The following is a 16,639-nucleotide window of genomic DNA, read 5'->3' as shown; positions in this document are numbered from 1 at the left end:
CCGCCTAATAACTCTGGGTGGAACGCACTTTGCGCTCCACTCTCCATCTCTCCGCCTACGATTTTACTCACTTCCGTCGTTTGGAACGCATTTGCGTTCCAAGGACCGGAAGTGGCCGGCGATTTTTTTCACATTACATCTACCGACAGCAGGGATTATATTCGGCATTCCACTGCTGCCCGGCATCTAATTTTTAGGCGTCTTGTTATCCCAATCAGTATATCTTATGGGTATTTGGCCAGTTTTAATCTAGCTGGGTTATCATGTGACTGCTCAGTCACATGACCCGGGACCCGGAAGTAATAGCGCAACAGCCGGTATAAGAGCCCGTCACTATCACGAGCCAGTATCTCCCTCTCATCGTGGGGTGATCATGGATCCTCATGGTAACCATCTTGTCTATCGGCACTACTACTCTATCCAGCATCTGTTTAGCTAAGTATAACCAGTCTGCTTTATTTATTTAGTTGAATCTATATGGGGTGGTTTACCTGATCTCTGTCACTGCATTTACTTTGAGCGATTCATTGCGTTATTGTGGTTTACCATTTTTGTAAGAGGTCCATAAGAATTCTTTGTAATGAGAGGACAATTTTACAGCAGGAATTTGTTAAAGCACATCCTTTGGAGTGCTATGTGTGTTCCCTGATGAATCCGTCCACAATTGGGACGGCTGAAACTCGTCGGAACGAGTACAGTTTATGAAATATGTGCTGTACCTGTATATAAATATATCTCTTGCTGTTATTTTTCTGTTTTTTAGGTGGTTTGAGTTGGCACGGTAATGCACTCTTTTCTGTCTTCTATTTTTTCCTCTTTGTTTCCTCCTGGGCACGTGTAATAGGAGAGGGACTTTCATCGTGGTTGGGGCCACCCTATTAAGGAGGTGGGTTCCCCAAAAGGCAGGGCAAGAAGGTATCTGGATTGAGAGTAGGGTACACCACTACCCCTCTTCTTTTCTCTCCTTCCGTTTCCAACTCTATCTCCTTATCATAGGATCCGGTCTACAGTCCATATTTTTTAGTACCCCCTGTATGTGTGGGACTATTAACTTCCTCATTTCCTAGTGCCCTTTAGGAAACTACACTGTAGATATAGAGTACACTATTGGGTGTTTATGTCTGTTTGTGTGGACCTTGTTTTTATAATGAACTATTAAAAGTTAAGTATTAGTTAGTCCCCAAGTGGTCTCTGTACGCCGGTGATTAGTTTATGGTTTTTCTGACCGCTGGACCTGATTCCATCATTGTGTAACGGCACTTTTATCTCCGTTAGTTGGATTTTCATATAGATAGATGTAGCAGAGCCGAGGTTGTCATTTAGCACAGGGTGAGCTCTGCGTGTCCTATCTGTTATCCCTGCATTACCCTTCTGAGCTACCATGAAGGAACCGCTGATCATTCTGAGCTCTGCTACATCTGTATAGTTACCAGTTAGCACTAATACTGACCGGTATACCGGGCTCCCCGACCACAGTCTCTGTCTGGAAGGAAACAGAAATGTTAGTTACTGGGGGTGTGGAAAGCAAAGGGTTAATGATATAGTAGAATGGGATCTGTGGTGACGCCCCCTGCTGGTTCAGGGTCTGGGGCAGGGTTATACTGTGAGGACATATAATACAGACATAGAGGAGATGTACTCACCGCTCCAGTCTTCCCTGGAGCACCAGGAGGACCAATGGAGCCCTGAGGAGGTTACAGGGAGATAACAAACAATATTATAAGGATATCTTCTCTGGAGTTATTATCAGATAGAGCAGAGCTGGAAAGGGTTAAAAGATGGAGAACCAGCGTTATAAATGGAATGGGAGGACTACAGGTCCCAGAAAGATTAGGGGAGGCCTAAAACTGTCAGAACTCTCTCCCAGGACTGTATACTTAGACACTGCAGAGTACTCTGTAGAGTCTTTACTGTAAGAGCAGTAACACTATGGAGCTCTCTATGGATTCTTTACTGTAAGAGCAATGGAGCTCTCTCTATACTCTTTACTGTAAGAGCAGTGACAGTATGGAACTTTGTATATAATCTTTAAGAGTGGTGACCTTATAGAGCTCTCTCTAGATTCTTTACTGTAAGAGCAGTGACAGTATGAAACTCTCTTTAGATTCTTTGCTGTAAGAGTAGTGAGATTATAGAGGTCTCCATAGATTCTTTTCTGCAAGAGTAGCGACACTACGGAGCTTTCTGAAATCTTTACTGTAAAAGCAGCTACACTATGGAACTTGCTATAGATTTTTGTTACTGAAAGAGCAGTGACAATATTTAGATCTCTATAGATTCTTTACTTTTACAGCAGTGACACTATGGAACTTCCTACATATTCTTTACTTTAAGAGCAGTGACACTATAGACCTATGGATTCTTTACTGTAAGAGCAGTGACAGTATGGAACTTGCTATATATTCTTTACTGTATAGTGACACTATAGAGCTCTCTATTGATTCATTACTGTAAGAGCAGTGACACCATGGAGCTCTTTCTCTATCTCTATAGATTCTGTATTGTAAGAGTAATGACACTATAGAGCTCTCTATGGATTCTTTCCTGTAAGAGCATGGGCCACTATGGAGCTTTTTCTCTATCTCTATAGATTCTTTACTGTAAGAGCAGTGACACTATGGAGGTCTCTCTATATTATTTACTATAAGAGTAGTAACACTATGCAACTTCCTAAATATTCTTTACTTTAAGAGCAGTGAGACTATAGAGCTCTCTATAAATTCTTTACTCCTTAAAATTAGGCAAATTGTCTTTTTCTCAACACAATTAGTGGGTGTATGTCTTTTCTCAGCTTTATAAACCATGTTAGCATGCTTATCCTTTGGTTCTGACTATGCTCAGAAAAAGGGTGTGGCTTGTTGGAAAGAGGTGGAGCTTAGACTTGCTGGACCTCTACTGCAGATGGAGCAGGGTGGGAGGGATTATTGTTCAGGAAGTTGGATCTCAGAAGCTTATTGGGCACATGACTAACATTGGAAGAGAAAAATGGCTGCCCCCAGGAATATTACAGGTTTTAGAGATTTTAACCCTTTAAATTTCATTTTTGAAACAGAACTGGATCAAAAAAGAAGAGGATATCATGAATAGTGCTGATACTAATATATATATATATATATATATATATATATATATATACACACACATTGTCATTCACCTCTAAACAATGTATATGCCACATAGTCAAAAGGAATCCGTTATCCCCATGGTATCAGTACACTGTCTATAGAATTACCTGATCTCCTTTATCTCCCTTCGGGCCTAGTGGTCCGGGTACGCCGCTCTCTCCCTGTAGAATAAAAATAAAGTGCAAAAGTATTAAAGTTTAAAGTAAAGAAGTAAAGTTATTGTATCCTTCTTTGTGTATTTCCAGTGATTTTTCACTATTGTTCTCCGATACCACATCAGGTGTTACCTGTGCAGAATTCATAAAAAAGCCCAGCACATTAATAGTCTCTCTGACAGCTGAGGTCTGTGTCTGGGCCGGGGAAGGGACGAGATGGCAGCCAGAAATTTGCAATAAATAAAAAATGCGGCTGCCACTGCCATGAGTCAAAGCAAATCTGAATTCAGTAGACCGTGTGAAAGCCAAAAAGTCAGAGGTACCTGGTCGCCCTTGTCTCCCTTCTTCCCATCGGCTCCTGATAATCCCGGGGGGCCGGCTTCACCCTAAGAGATAAGGAATCAATGTTATAAACAACTAGAAATTAAGATATAATCTAAGATATAATCTAATCTAAGATATAGATTCTTTACTGTAAGAGTAATCACACTATTGAGCTCTCTGTACAGATTCTTCACTATAACATTGACACTGACACTGGAATTTTTTTTATAGATTCTTTACTGTATGAGCAGTGTCACTATGGACATTTTTATAGATTCTTTACTGTATGAGCAGTGACACTATGTTTTTTTTTATAGATTCTTTACTGTATGAGCAGTGAAACTATGAAACGTTTTATGGATTCTTTATTGTATGAGCAGTGACACTATGGACATTTTTATAGATTATTTACTGCATGAGCAGTGACACTTTGGAATTTTTTATAGATTTTTTTTACTGTATGAGCAGTGACACTATGGAATTTTTTATAGATTCTTTACTGTATGAGCAGTGACACTATTTTTTTATAGATTCTTTACTGTATGAGCAGTGACACTATGGACATTTTCATAGATTCTTTACTGTATGAGCAGTGACACTATGGACATTTTCATAGATTCTTTACTGTATGAGCAGTGACACTCTGGATTTTTTCATAGGTTCTTTACTGCATGAGCAGTGACACTATGGTATTTTTTATAGATTTTTTACTGTATGAGCAGTAGCACTATGGACTTTTTTTTTTTATAGATTTACTGTATGAGCAGTGACACTGAGGAATTTTTTTTTACAGATCCTTTACTGTAACAGCAATGACACTATGTAACTCTATATAGATGTTATAAATAAAGGTAAAATAATATAGGTGTAATATATATAATCACTGCTCTCCAATTTATCACTAAGCTCTCTTAAAGGGGTACTCCAGGGGGTACACTTGTAGTATAAGTCCATTAAAATAAACATGTATACTTAAAGATTATATATATATATATATATATATATATATATAATCATCTTCCATTATTCCAAATATATATTCGGCTCTTACCTTTTCTCCTGGTCGACCGGATAATCCTCGCTCTCCAGGCTGCCCCTGTGAAATAAAGGAAATGTGCAGTGAGAAATCCCTACACATTACAGTATACAAGGAATGTAACTATTATTATTATTATTATTTCCTTCAGTCCTGCGCAGTAAAGTTTTTAAAGTGCCACCCAGTGGTCATATATGTGTACTGTATTTACAAGCAAACACACTGACTGTGAAGGTATATACTTATTAGTCACATTCCAATACTGATTCTGTGATCCAGGTTAAAATCCAAATAAAATCTTATAAAAAGACGACCATCCGCACACCTGAATCTTTTCATGTAGAATTTTATGCTGAATCTGAAATTTACTATAGGAATTGGCAGGTGAATCTGCAGTGTCCCAGAACAGCCCTTCTTATGCTCACACTTTCATTATAAACAGTTCTGTTCTGGAAAGCTATGGTCCACTGCAAACTGCGTGTATTGCGTTACCCTTCTCAGCATTTAAGTCTGCCATTTCAGTCATTTATTGCATGTGAATTCAGGTATCAGTGTCAAAAGGTATTATGTCGCCTCCTAGTGTTCAAGGATGGTACTCCTCATGTATATTCCTCTGTATATGCCTAATGGTGTGATGATGCAATGGCTGGATGTCACGTGACTGTGCCCTGCTTCCATGGTAACACCAATGGTCATCGAGCTTTTGGCTGGGGTTACCATGTGACTTCCTGTGCTACCTCAGTCTATTCCCTGCCACATAGGGGGTAGGTCGTGAGTCGAGTCTTGTCCTCCACCATCAGGAGACAAGTTGTGTTTGTCCTCTCTCCCTGCAAAAGAGAGAGGCCTCTGTGTGCTCTGCTGCTCCAGTCCACTGGCTGTGTTCCTGTCTCGAGTCTCAAGATTCTCATCTGGGTGTCAATTCTTCAGTCATTCTTCAGTTTCTCTCATCATCATCTCCTCAAATCATCAACAGCAAGTATTTCATTCAAGTCTCATTCCACCCAGCATCTTATCTTCAGTATCACTACTACTCCCATTATTCAGCACGCTACTCTCACAGCCTATTGCAGCATCACCCATTATTCTGCTTTATTCAAGATTGCCTTATTCCCGGTTGCATCCGGAGAGACTGTTGCTACTAGTTACCACCGTTACAATAAATACACAACTACCGTTGTTTCTGAACCTTGGCATTGGTGTGATCATTGGTGCCCTGACTAAGGACAACGAAGAATCGCATGCCCAGTATTCCCGCATGGTCAGGAGCCCGGCTTCCAGCTGTATTAACCTCGTGCCTACACCGTGACCACTACTTCCTACAGCTGCCCCGATTCCTGCACCCATCCAACATCTGTATAGCGGAGTGGCCCCTAGGGGCCAGGGCATTGCATTTGGCGTCACGAACAGGATTACGATCGCAGTGTGTGCCCCCCAAGACTGTGCCGCAACCCCAAAGAGACTTTGTCATATCACCATGGGGGTAATCGAGGCGCTCAGGGCCCTAGACTGTACACAAGATGGCCGCTGTCTTCTCCAATTTCTAACTGCGCCATACCCCGGAGAGGAGGGGGTTAATTGCCATGCTGCCCAAGCGCGGGAATCGCCCGGCGCCATAGACTTTGCATTGACTGCTCCTGATTGGCTGCCTGCGCCAGATGATGTCACTGTTGCCGGGCAGACTGCTGGGCCGGAACTTCAGCCTCTGCGCTCCGCCTCCTCCCAGGTCCTCAAGACCACGCCAGTGCGCAACAAGATGGCGTCCTGCAAGGAGTGCACCCTTGCTATTGCTGTACTCGTGCTACCGGAGCCTCCCGTCTCTTCGCCAGCGTTCGATCCGGCATGCCTGCTGGCTCCGCTGCCCTCGGATAGTGACAGCAGCTGGGGATCCGTCCGGTCCGAAGACGGGGTTCAAAGCCGGGCTTCCACTCCAAGCTCCCCTGACAGAGGTGAGGAGACTTCTTCTGGACTCAGCGGTGCCTCCAGCCCCGAGCATTCCGGCTCCTCCCGCTATACGTTCTCTACCGGACCATCGCTCTGCTCTGAGGACGAACGGATTCTGGACGAGTCTTCACCGGTGCCTCCAGATCCTGATCCCGGGGGTAAGTAACTTTCCTTAAGGGCCCAATATCTCCGGGCCTATGGCAGCCTCCAGGGCGTGATTCTCCGCCCCTACCACAATGGGTATTCGGCCGGGAGCCCAAAGTAATGCAGCTAGTGGAGGATATACAGCGTTCTCTCTCTCTCTCTCCACCCGCCACTAAAGCTGCACCCGCTAAGGCTACTACTGTGCCTGCAGCCTCCACTATTGCCTGTCAGTCTGCAGCAGCTACTACCGCCAGCGATGCTGCCTCCACCAAAGCCGGCCTTGTGCCGGAACCACCACCATCAGTGCCCTATCCTGATTATGTCCCACTCTGGGGTCATCCATATACCCTCTACCTGGAGTCTAATGCCGCATCCGAGCGGCTCTTCATCCGCAAATTGGAAAGACCCAGGCCAGGTGCAGCTCCTCTGGAGAGGAGAAGGGGGACTGTCACAAAATTTGACAAGCAGCGGGGCTATGGTCTGGTGATGGACTCATACACCAGACTGCTGGTGCTGGTCAACAGGCGTGCAGTGATGCGGGATTACCAGCCAGCCTACCTTAACAACCTTAGTCCTGGAGAGGTCATTGAGTACACCCTGATAGGGTCCCCAAAAGGTCCATGGGCTGCAGCAGTTACCCGGCCTAAAAATCCAATACAACGGCCTTTCCTACCAACTCCATCAGAGAACTGGGAAGAAGATTGGCAGGATTTCAAACCTCTGGGCTCTATCACTGCTGCTTCCAAGGCCCCAGGTTCAGCCACCACCACTGCTCACTCCACTGCTCCTGCTGCTGTGGCTAAAGCCGCCTGCTCGACCACCTCAGTGACATACCACGTGGCTCCCATCATTTCCCCCATCACCACAGTGACTCCTAGCGTTGTGGTCACCACTGCATCCAGCGATGCTTCTGCTCCTGGTCCTCCACGCTTCTATTATCCATGGGAGAAGAAGAAGCAAAGGAAGGAGAAGGAGCCTAATGAGGTTCCTCCTGCATCTTCGCAATAATCCGCTACAGAGACCAAAGTCCTTAACTGTTCCTGTTCTGTTGTTGTTTGCTGTGTGAAGTTCCTGCAACGTTCAAGGTTCGTGCCTGGTCCTCCTGACCAAGTCCCTGTACTAACCAGCTATGTGCTGATGGACACTCAGTGCCTAAACTGTTCTTCAGTGCCTGTCCCAGAGCCTTTACATGGACGATGTTCTATGTTGCCTAAAGAGACTCTACCACACAGAGACACTTATCCATCCCTTCCTAAAGCATTTTCCAGATTGTGTGATTGTCAGAGGTTTATTATTGCACTTCAGTATTGTACTTCAGTAGTCAAAAGTCTATTTTCATGTCAGAGTCTTATATATATATATATATATATATTTTCCTACCTCTGAGTAAGCAGAAAAGTCATTTAGATAGTCTCAGAGTAAAGTGTGTCTTTTGAAAAAGTATTTCTTCTCATAGTGTATGTTTTCATGTCAGAGACAGTTTCCTCCTCCTCTGAGTAAAGAAGTCAGTCTACATATTTATCTATAGCCTCAGAGAAAGTGTATTTTCTAAAAAGTGTATTTTTCAGAAGAATCTTCTATTTTCTCCATGCATAATCTCATTGTGTATTATTATTATATCTATAGCTGGAAAGATTTAGTTGAGCCAGTTCGTGTGCAGATTTTCTTCAGATTTTCATTCGGATTTCTCTCAGGTTTCCTTCAGAGTTATGTGAGCCAGTTCTCCTCAGGACCTCACAGTATTTGTTGTCTTTTGTATTTCCCTTCCTTTTGTCTCCAGTATTTGTTCACCTCTGTCTTGTCCCAACACAGTAGTTATCACACATAGTCATACCTAACCTTCACACTTGTCCATACATATTACACCTTGGATACCCTTTCGTGTGTTTGGCCTATTGAGTAATTGTGTTGTATGATTGACCCGTATGCATGGGCGCCCAGATGTATGTTTGCTTTTATTATTTTGTTCTATTCTCTTCCAGGTATCCAAGACATTTCACAAACACGCCAAGGGAATACACAGGTCTTCACAGTTCTCCTCCAGTAGGGTAACACTTTATACAGGAAACCTACTGTCAAACTGACTGGAATATGGAGGGTCGCCCGCCAGCAGTTAAGTTGTCCTGGCTTCCATGTCAGATGGTCCACGCACTAACTACCTGTAACCAGAGTACGTTAGGCACCCCTAGGTGAAGTCCTGCCACTAGGGTTTTCTTTCTCTTCATATGTCTTGTCACCTGTGCCTTGAGCGTGGGAAACACACATCTACAGATTCACTCACACTAACATTCCTTCCTCTTGTCTTGTTGTCCTGGTCCTCTATGTTCTTTCGGCCACATCTACCTCAGCTTGTGGTTCGCCGAGGTCGGCTCATTTCTAGTAGGGAGGTATGCAGTGTCCCAGAACAGCCCTTCTTATGCTCACACTTTCATTATAAACAGTTCTGTTCTGGAAAGCTATGGTCCACTGCAAACTGCGTGTATTGTGGCCACCTTCTCAGTATTTAAGTCTGCCATTTCAGTCATTTATTGCATGTGAATTCAGGTATCAGTGTCAAAAGGTATTATGTCGCCTCCTAGTGTTCAAGGATGGTACTCCTCATGTATATTCCTCTGTATATGCCTAATGGTGTGATGATGCAATGGCTGGATGTCACGTGACTGTGCCCTGCTTCCATGGTAACACCAATGGTCATTGAGCTTTTGGCTGGGGTTACCATGTGACTTCCTGTGCTACCTCAGTCTATTCCCTGCCACATAGGGGGTAGGTCGTGAGTCGAGTCTTGTCCTCCACCATCAGGAGACAAGTTGGGCTTTTGTCCTCTCTCTCCCTGCAAAAGAGAGAGGCCTGCGTTGTGCTCTGCTGCTCCAGTCCACTGGCTGTGTTCCTGTCTCGAGTCTCAAGATTCTCATCTGGGTGTCGATTCTTCAGTCATTCCTCAGTTCATCTCATCATCATCTTCTCAAATCATCAACAGCAAGTATTTCATTCAAGTCTCATTCCACCCAGCATCTCTGCTTCAGTATCACTACTACTCCCATTATTCAGCACGCTAATCTCACAGCCTATTGCAGCATCACCCATTGCTCTGCCTTATCCAAGTCTGCCTTATTCCCGGTTGCATCCGGAGAGACCGTTACTACTAGTTACCACCGTTACAATAAATACACAACTACCGTTGTTTCTGAACCTTGGCATTGGTGTGATCATTGGTGCCCTGACTAAGGACAACGAAGAATCGCATGCCCAGTATTCCCGCACGGTCAGGAGCCCGGTTTCCAGCTGTAGCACCCTCGTGCCTAAACCGTGACCACTATTTCCTACAGCTGCCCCGATTCTTGCACCCATCCAACATCTGTATAGCGGAGTGGCCCCTAGGGGCCAGGGCATCGCAAATCCTGAATGTGGATTTAACATCAGTTCTTCTCTTTGTATAATGGGAAATGCAATCCTCATCATTAAATACTCACTGTGCACAAAACCTTAGAATTGTCTCTCTACAGTAACATGTAGATGATGATAATAGTCATATTATAGTGGTAATAATGGTAACAGCATATAGTCATAATATAGTGGGGATAATGATAACAGCATATGATGATAGTTATGTTATAGTGGGGATAATGGTAACAGCATATGATGATAGTTATATTATAGTGGCCATAATGGTAACAGCATATGATGATAGTTATATTATAGTGGTTATAATGGTAACAGCATATGATGATAGTTATATTATAGTGGGGATAATGATAACAGCATATGATGATAGTTGTATTATAGTGGTCATAATGGTAACAGCATATGATGATAGTTATATTATAGTGGTCATAATGATAACAGCATATGATGATAGTTATAGTGGTCATAATGGTAACAGCATATGATGATAGTTATGTTATAGTGGGGATAATGGTAACAGCATATGATGATAGTTAGATTATAGTGGTATTAATGGTAACAGCATATGATGATAGTTAGATTATAGTGGTATTAATGGTAACAGCATATGATGATAGTTAGATTATAGTGGTATTAATGGTAACAGCATATGATGATAGTTATATTATAGTGGTATTAATGGTAACAGCATATGATGATAGTGAGAGTGGTAATATTGGTAACAGCATATGCTGATAGTTATATTATAGTGGCATAATGATAACAGTATGGCGGTATGTTTTTATGTTATCATAGTATGGTGGCTGAAATCTATATAAAGCTGTGGTGATAACTTTGTTAGTGATATGGTGGCAGTATTCAGCTAGGGAATGGTGGTAATAACGTCATGTATGGTGTGTTATATGGTCGGGGAGTGATGATGGTATATAGCGGTATAAATCACATACAGACATTATACAGTGATAGTATACGGATATGGAGTGACAATGTAAAATTCAGTATCTGCAGCATTATTTGGTCCTCGCATAGCGATATTATATGACTATAATACAGAGGTATGCTATACTTATCTATAAGGAGAAAAATTATTTAGGGAAATGGAGAACACAGGTCAGAGACTAAGAAAAAGTCCCCCTCCATGTTATAATGTGGAGGTACTATATAAGCTGCCTCTATCTTACCCTCGGACCAATCAGTCCCGGGGATCCATCTAGGCCTCGATCTCCTTGTTCGCCCTGTGATGGGAGAGATGCAGGTATACGGTAAGAGATACATGTAACAGAAGATCACTATATAATATATGTAATGACATCTATCCCATCTATAGAGCAGCCTGTATAGAAGGGCGTCCACGCTGCAGCCTGTATACAGAAACTATAGCTTTCCCCTATATAAAGCAGCATGTAGATTAGAGTAAATAGTAACTTCCCAAATTTTGCCTTTTAATACTTTGCAAGCAGCACCCCCTGCAGAATGGCAAAATCATAACCTTAAGGCTATGTTCACACTACGTATATTTGAGGCTGTATAGCAACCAAAACAAGGAGTGGATTGAAAACACAGAAAGGATCTGTTCACACAATGGTGTAATTGAGTGGATGGCCGTCATTTAATGGCAAATATTTGCTGTTATTTTAAAACAACGGCTGTTATATTGAAATAATGGAAGTTATTTACTGTTATATGGCGGCCATCCACTCAATTACACCATTGTGTGAACAGATCCTTTCTGTGTTTTCAATCCACTCCTGGTTTTGGTTGCTATGAGGACCAAATACAGCCTCAAATATACATAGTGTGAACCCAGCCTTAGTAAAGGAGTACTCCAGCAAAAAAAAAAAAAAAATCCAAATCAACTGTCCTCAGAAAGTTATAGAGATGAGTAATTTACTTCTACTTCAAATTCTCCAGTCCAGTACTTATCAGCTGCTGTTTGTCCTGCAGGAAGTGTTGTATTCTCTCCAGTCTGGCACAGTGCTCTCTGCTGCCACCTCTGTCCATGTCAGGAACTGTCCAGAGCAGCAGCAAATCCTCATAGAAATCCTCTCCTGCTCTGGACAGTTCCTGACATGGACAGAGGTGGCAGCAGAGAGCACTGTGTCAGACTGGAAAGAATACACCACTTCCTGCAGGACATACAGCAGCTGATAAGTACTCAAAGACTGGAGATATTTAAATAGTAGTAGTTTACAAATTTGTATTACTTTTTGACACCAGTTGATTTGAGGGAAGAAAAAAATCACAGGAGTATCCCTTTAAAAGTAACTTCCTTCACATCATTTTTGCCTTTTCACTTGATGTTTTTCAAGCAGCACTCCCTGCAGGACAGCAAAATTAAAAAAAATAAATAAATTAAAAAGCAAAATAAACCTTAAAGTGACACTCCAAGAAGAAGATGGAGACCGCACTTCCAAGAAAAGTGTTCACCTTTTAATCACACCAATGCAACGTTTCGGCTCTATGTGTAGCCTTTCTCAAGCAGTGAGGTTACACTGCTACAGGCTAGACATAGGGCCGAAACGTTGCATTGGTGTGATTAAAAGGTGAACACTTTTCTTGGAAGTGCGGTCTCCATCTTCTTCTTAGATATTACATATGAACCTGGGTCTGGTTTGGTGAGACGTGCACCCACATATTGTTTTTTCTGGTGCTGCTGAAAATTTGTTTTTGGATTGCTTAACGTGACACTGTCAGCCCCTTTTTGCATTCTGACTTCTCCACACAGGTGTAATGGGTAAATTTAGCAGTTTTCATAATTTATTTTATGTCATACATCAATAGTGATCTTTTATTAACTGCAGATTGTGCTAAGTGGGCAGGGCTTCACGTGAACAGTGCCACTTATCCCCGCCCACAGTGCCACCTTTGGCCCCACCCCTTTCGCGACATCATCAGCAAACAGGCCCCGCCCCCTCGACACCCATTGGTAGATGGGTTGGGCCTAGCCCTTTAGGCCAGCCTGTTCCAATGGTCACGAGGAGGCAGGGCCGATGTGCCTATGACGTCATGCAGGCCAACTGTGGCGCTGTGGGCGGGGCTAAGTGGCACTACTGCCGTGATGCCCCATTTACTTAGCACCCCCTGCAGTTGATAAAAGATCACTTCTTACATGAACAAGCACCATGACGTATGATATAAAATAAGGTGTGAAAACGGCAAAATTTACCTTTTACACTTGTGTACAGAAGTAAGAATACAAAAAGGGGGGGGGGGGGGGGGGTAAATTAAAGGAGTGACCCAAGTTATTCTGTGTCCATATTACAAGGGATAAGAATATGATCAGTGGAACCTCCACTGATCCTGAGGATGAGGAAGAATACTGTTTACTGAAGGAATGGAGAGGACTGAGCATGTGCGACCACCACACCATTCATTCTCTATGAGACTTTGGTTGGTCATGCTCAGTGCCCCCCATTTTGGTTCTCAGGATCAGTGGAGATCCCAGAGGTCCAACCCCACGATCAGCCGATTACCCCCTATACTGTAGATAGCAGATAACCTCTGAGACTGGATGTCCCCGCAGTCCCATATTATTTTTGCTGTCAGATTTTCCTTCTGTCCAGAATGTCGGATACGTTTTACCTTTGGTCCGGGTTTTCCTTCCACCCCGTCAGCTCCATCTTTTCCAGGTGATCCCTAATAAATATGTATATAATCAACACAGGAAGAGGAAGAGACAGCCACAGGATGAGGAAGAGACAGCCACAGGATGAGGAAGAGACAGCCACAGGAAGAGGAAAAGACAGCCACAGGAAGAGGAAGAGACAGCCACAGGAAGAGAAAAAGACAGCCACAGGAAGAGGAAGAGACAGGCATAGGGAGAGGAAGAGACAGCCACAGGAAGAGGAAGAGACAGGCACAGGGAGAGGAAGAGACAGGCATAGGGAGAGGAAGAGACAGGCATAGGGAGAGGAAGAGACAGGCACAGGGAGAGAAAGACAGCCACAGGAAGAGGAAGAGACAGCCACAGGGAGAGGAAGAGACAGGCATAGGGAGAGAAAGAGACAGGCATAGGGAGAGGAAGAGACATGCATAGGGAGAGGAAGAGACAGGCATAGGGAGAGGAAGAGACAGGAATAGGGAGAGGAAGAGACAGGCATAGGGAGAGGAAGAGACAGCCACAGGGAGAGAAAGAGAGGCACAGGAAAATAACGTGACACACAAAGGAAGAGGAAGTGACAGAAAATGAAAGAGGAAAAAACACAGGAAGAGTAAGGAACAGACATAGAAAGAGAAAGCGAATACAGGAATATCAACTGCACACCAATTGCCATCAATTTTTATGTTTTTATTTTATGCACTTAAAAGATTTTTTGTACAGTTTCCAACACAGGTAGCGAGGATTTATAATAAGTTTTGGTGTACTATATCACTGGGCGTTTTGGTCATTTATGACCTTTGTCAACATGGTATATTGTGCACTGAGTGTGAGAAGTGATGGCGGCCAGAGTGATGGCGCCCAGAGGTTCGGCCGCCATCACTTACTCCTATGCAGTTCCCACACTACTGTGTCTCTACTGGTTTTCCTCTATATACTTACAGCGGGTCCTATCTTCCCAGGTTTTCCAGGAAATCCGATCTCACCCGGCAATCCCTAAAAAAACACACAAAGTGATAGAGAAGAAAGTGCAGCAGCACTGACCCCCGCCCCCGGACTATGGGACTGGTATCAGCTCTGATTAAAACCTTGATGTCAATTTCTGCCCAGGTCGGGCTGGCGGGGGAGGGGGTTATAGATTAATAGAGGGTTTATTAAAGCCCACACACTCCGGGGGCCACGTCTGCACAGGTAACAGCTGTAATGTATAATCTAATGTGTGAGTCAGCGGTGTGGGCAGAGCCGCCTGACAGCTGCAATAGATTCATCCCTCCTGCAGCTCCAGAGAATAGAACAGCCCGAGCCGACGCGTTTCACTGCCCGGACCTATAACTTGTTCAATGTGTCACCCATCCCTGATCCATATAATATATACTGTTACCCTATGACAAGGATGTGTATACAGTGTAAAGGGGCAATTTATCAGAGATTATCAAAGGGCTGAGCTATATGGCCAAAAAAAAAAGAATCTCGATCTTTCTAACATTTAAATCTCGTTTTGTTTTTTTGTGCTAAACTTTTCTTCTGGCAGGCGCCTTAGATATTCAGGCCAGTTTGTGCCCCCATATAGTATTTAGGCCATTTTGTTCCCCCATATATTATTCAGGCCATTCTGTATAGGAGATGTTCTCTGTGCATTTGTATAGTGTAGGTCCCTTCTGTGCCCCCCCCCCATATTGTATAGGCCCCCTCTTTGCCCCCCATAGAGTATATGCCCCCTCTTCGCCCCCATATAGTATAGGCCCTCTCTGTGCAACCATATAGTGCCTCCATATAGTATAGGCCCCCTCTGTGTCCCCATATAGTATAGGCACAATCTGTGCCCCCATATAGTATAGGCCCCCCTCTGTGCTCTCATTTAGTATAGGCCCTATATAGTGTCGCTCCTGTGCTGGGAAGTTGGAGGAGAGGCAGAATGCTGCCATGCAGCCACAAGAGTGACTGGCAGGTTGAGGAGCCAATGGCTTTTCTCTCTGGTACTATAAGGAGCCCTTAAAGTCTCACTGTCATTATGAAAGACTTTTGACATGTCTCTATGACATGTCAAAAGCTTTGATCGGTCCGGTCTGAGTGTTTAGACCCGTACCGATCAGGAGAACAAGCAGGGAGAAGACACACTGCAGAGTTAGAAAAAAAGACCCTTTCTGTGCCACAGCACGAGACACAAAGTTCACTTACATGCTGCAACACAGAAAGGGTTAAAGAGCAGGAGACTGATGCTTCATCGCGGGTGCATCCGACCGCACAGGAATTGGTTTGTTTGTTTTGAATTAAATTTGTCATTTTAAAAAACAATCAATCCGTCAGGCCCCCAAAGGGCGAAATAATCAAATTCATCCATCTCCATACTGATTATTGACACCCCAGGTGGCAGTATTTCTGACATCTCTGCTATATTCTAGGGGGCTATATATTATAGGGGGCTGTATAATATAGGGGCTGTATATTATGGGGGGGCTGTATATTATAGGGGCTGTATAATATAGGGGGCTATATATTATAGGGGGCTGTATAATATAGGGGGCTGTATAATATAGGGGGTTGTATATTATGGGGGCTGTATATTATAGGGGCCTGTATATTATAGGGGGCTGTTTATTATAGGGGGCTGTATAATATAGGGGGCTGTATAATATAGGGGGCTGTATAATATAGGGGGTTGTATATTATGGGGGCTGTATAATATAGGGGCCTGTATATTATAGGGGGCTGTTTAATATAGGGGGCTGTTTATTATAGGGTGCTGTATAATATAGGGGGCTGCATATTATAGGGGGCTGTATATTATAGGGGGCTGTATATTATAGGGGGCTGTATATTATAGGGGGCTGTATACTACCTAATAATAAATAACCATTGACCTTAGTGAACTCGTCTTTATTGTTCCCTATGTCAGACAGATGGATTTCAGCTC

General features: G+C 43.5%; 1 protein-coding gene across 4 annotated transcripts in view; it reads right to left on the bottom strand.

The window, feature by feature from the left end:
• Window positions 1–16,639, bottom strand: part of COL22A1 (collagen type XXII alpha 1 chain) — a 226,443-nt gene that overhangs the window by 74,085 nt on the left and 135,719 nt on the right. For all 4 annotated transcript variants that reach the window (XM_069957064.1, XM_069957061.1, XM_069957062.1 and 1 more), the window contains 8 exons: window positions 14,668–14,721; window positions 13,710–13,763; window positions 11,309–11,362; window positions 4,656–4,700; window positions 3,604–3,666; window positions 3,233–3,286; window positions 1,644–1,685; window positions 1,451–1,483 (listed from right to left, as the gene is read on the bottom strand). In XM_069957064.1, coding sequence (XP_069813165.1) covers window positions 1,451–1,483; window positions 1,644–1,685; window positions 3,233–3,286; window positions 3,604–3,666; window positions 4,656–4,700; window positions 11,309–11,362; window positions 13,710–13,763; window positions 14,668–14,721 — 399 coding nt within the window. The remainder of the gene's footprint in view (window positions 1–1,450; window positions 1,484–1,643; window positions 1,686–3,232; window positions 3,287–3,603; window positions 3,667–4,655; window positions 4,701–11,308; window positions 11,363–13,709; window positions 13,764–14,667; window positions 14,722–16,639) is intronic.

This window comes from Dendropsophus ebraccatus, chromosome 2, assembly GCF_027789765.1.
Source record: "Dendropsophus ebraccatus isolate aDenEbr1 chromosome 2, aDenEbr1.pat, whole genome shotgun sequence".
Classification (NCBI taxonomy): domain Eukaryota; kingdom Metazoa; phylum Chordata; class Amphibia; order Anura; family Hylidae; genus Dendropsophus; species Dendropsophus ebraccatus.
This window is presented reverse-complemented; position numbering and strand designations above follow the sequence as displayed.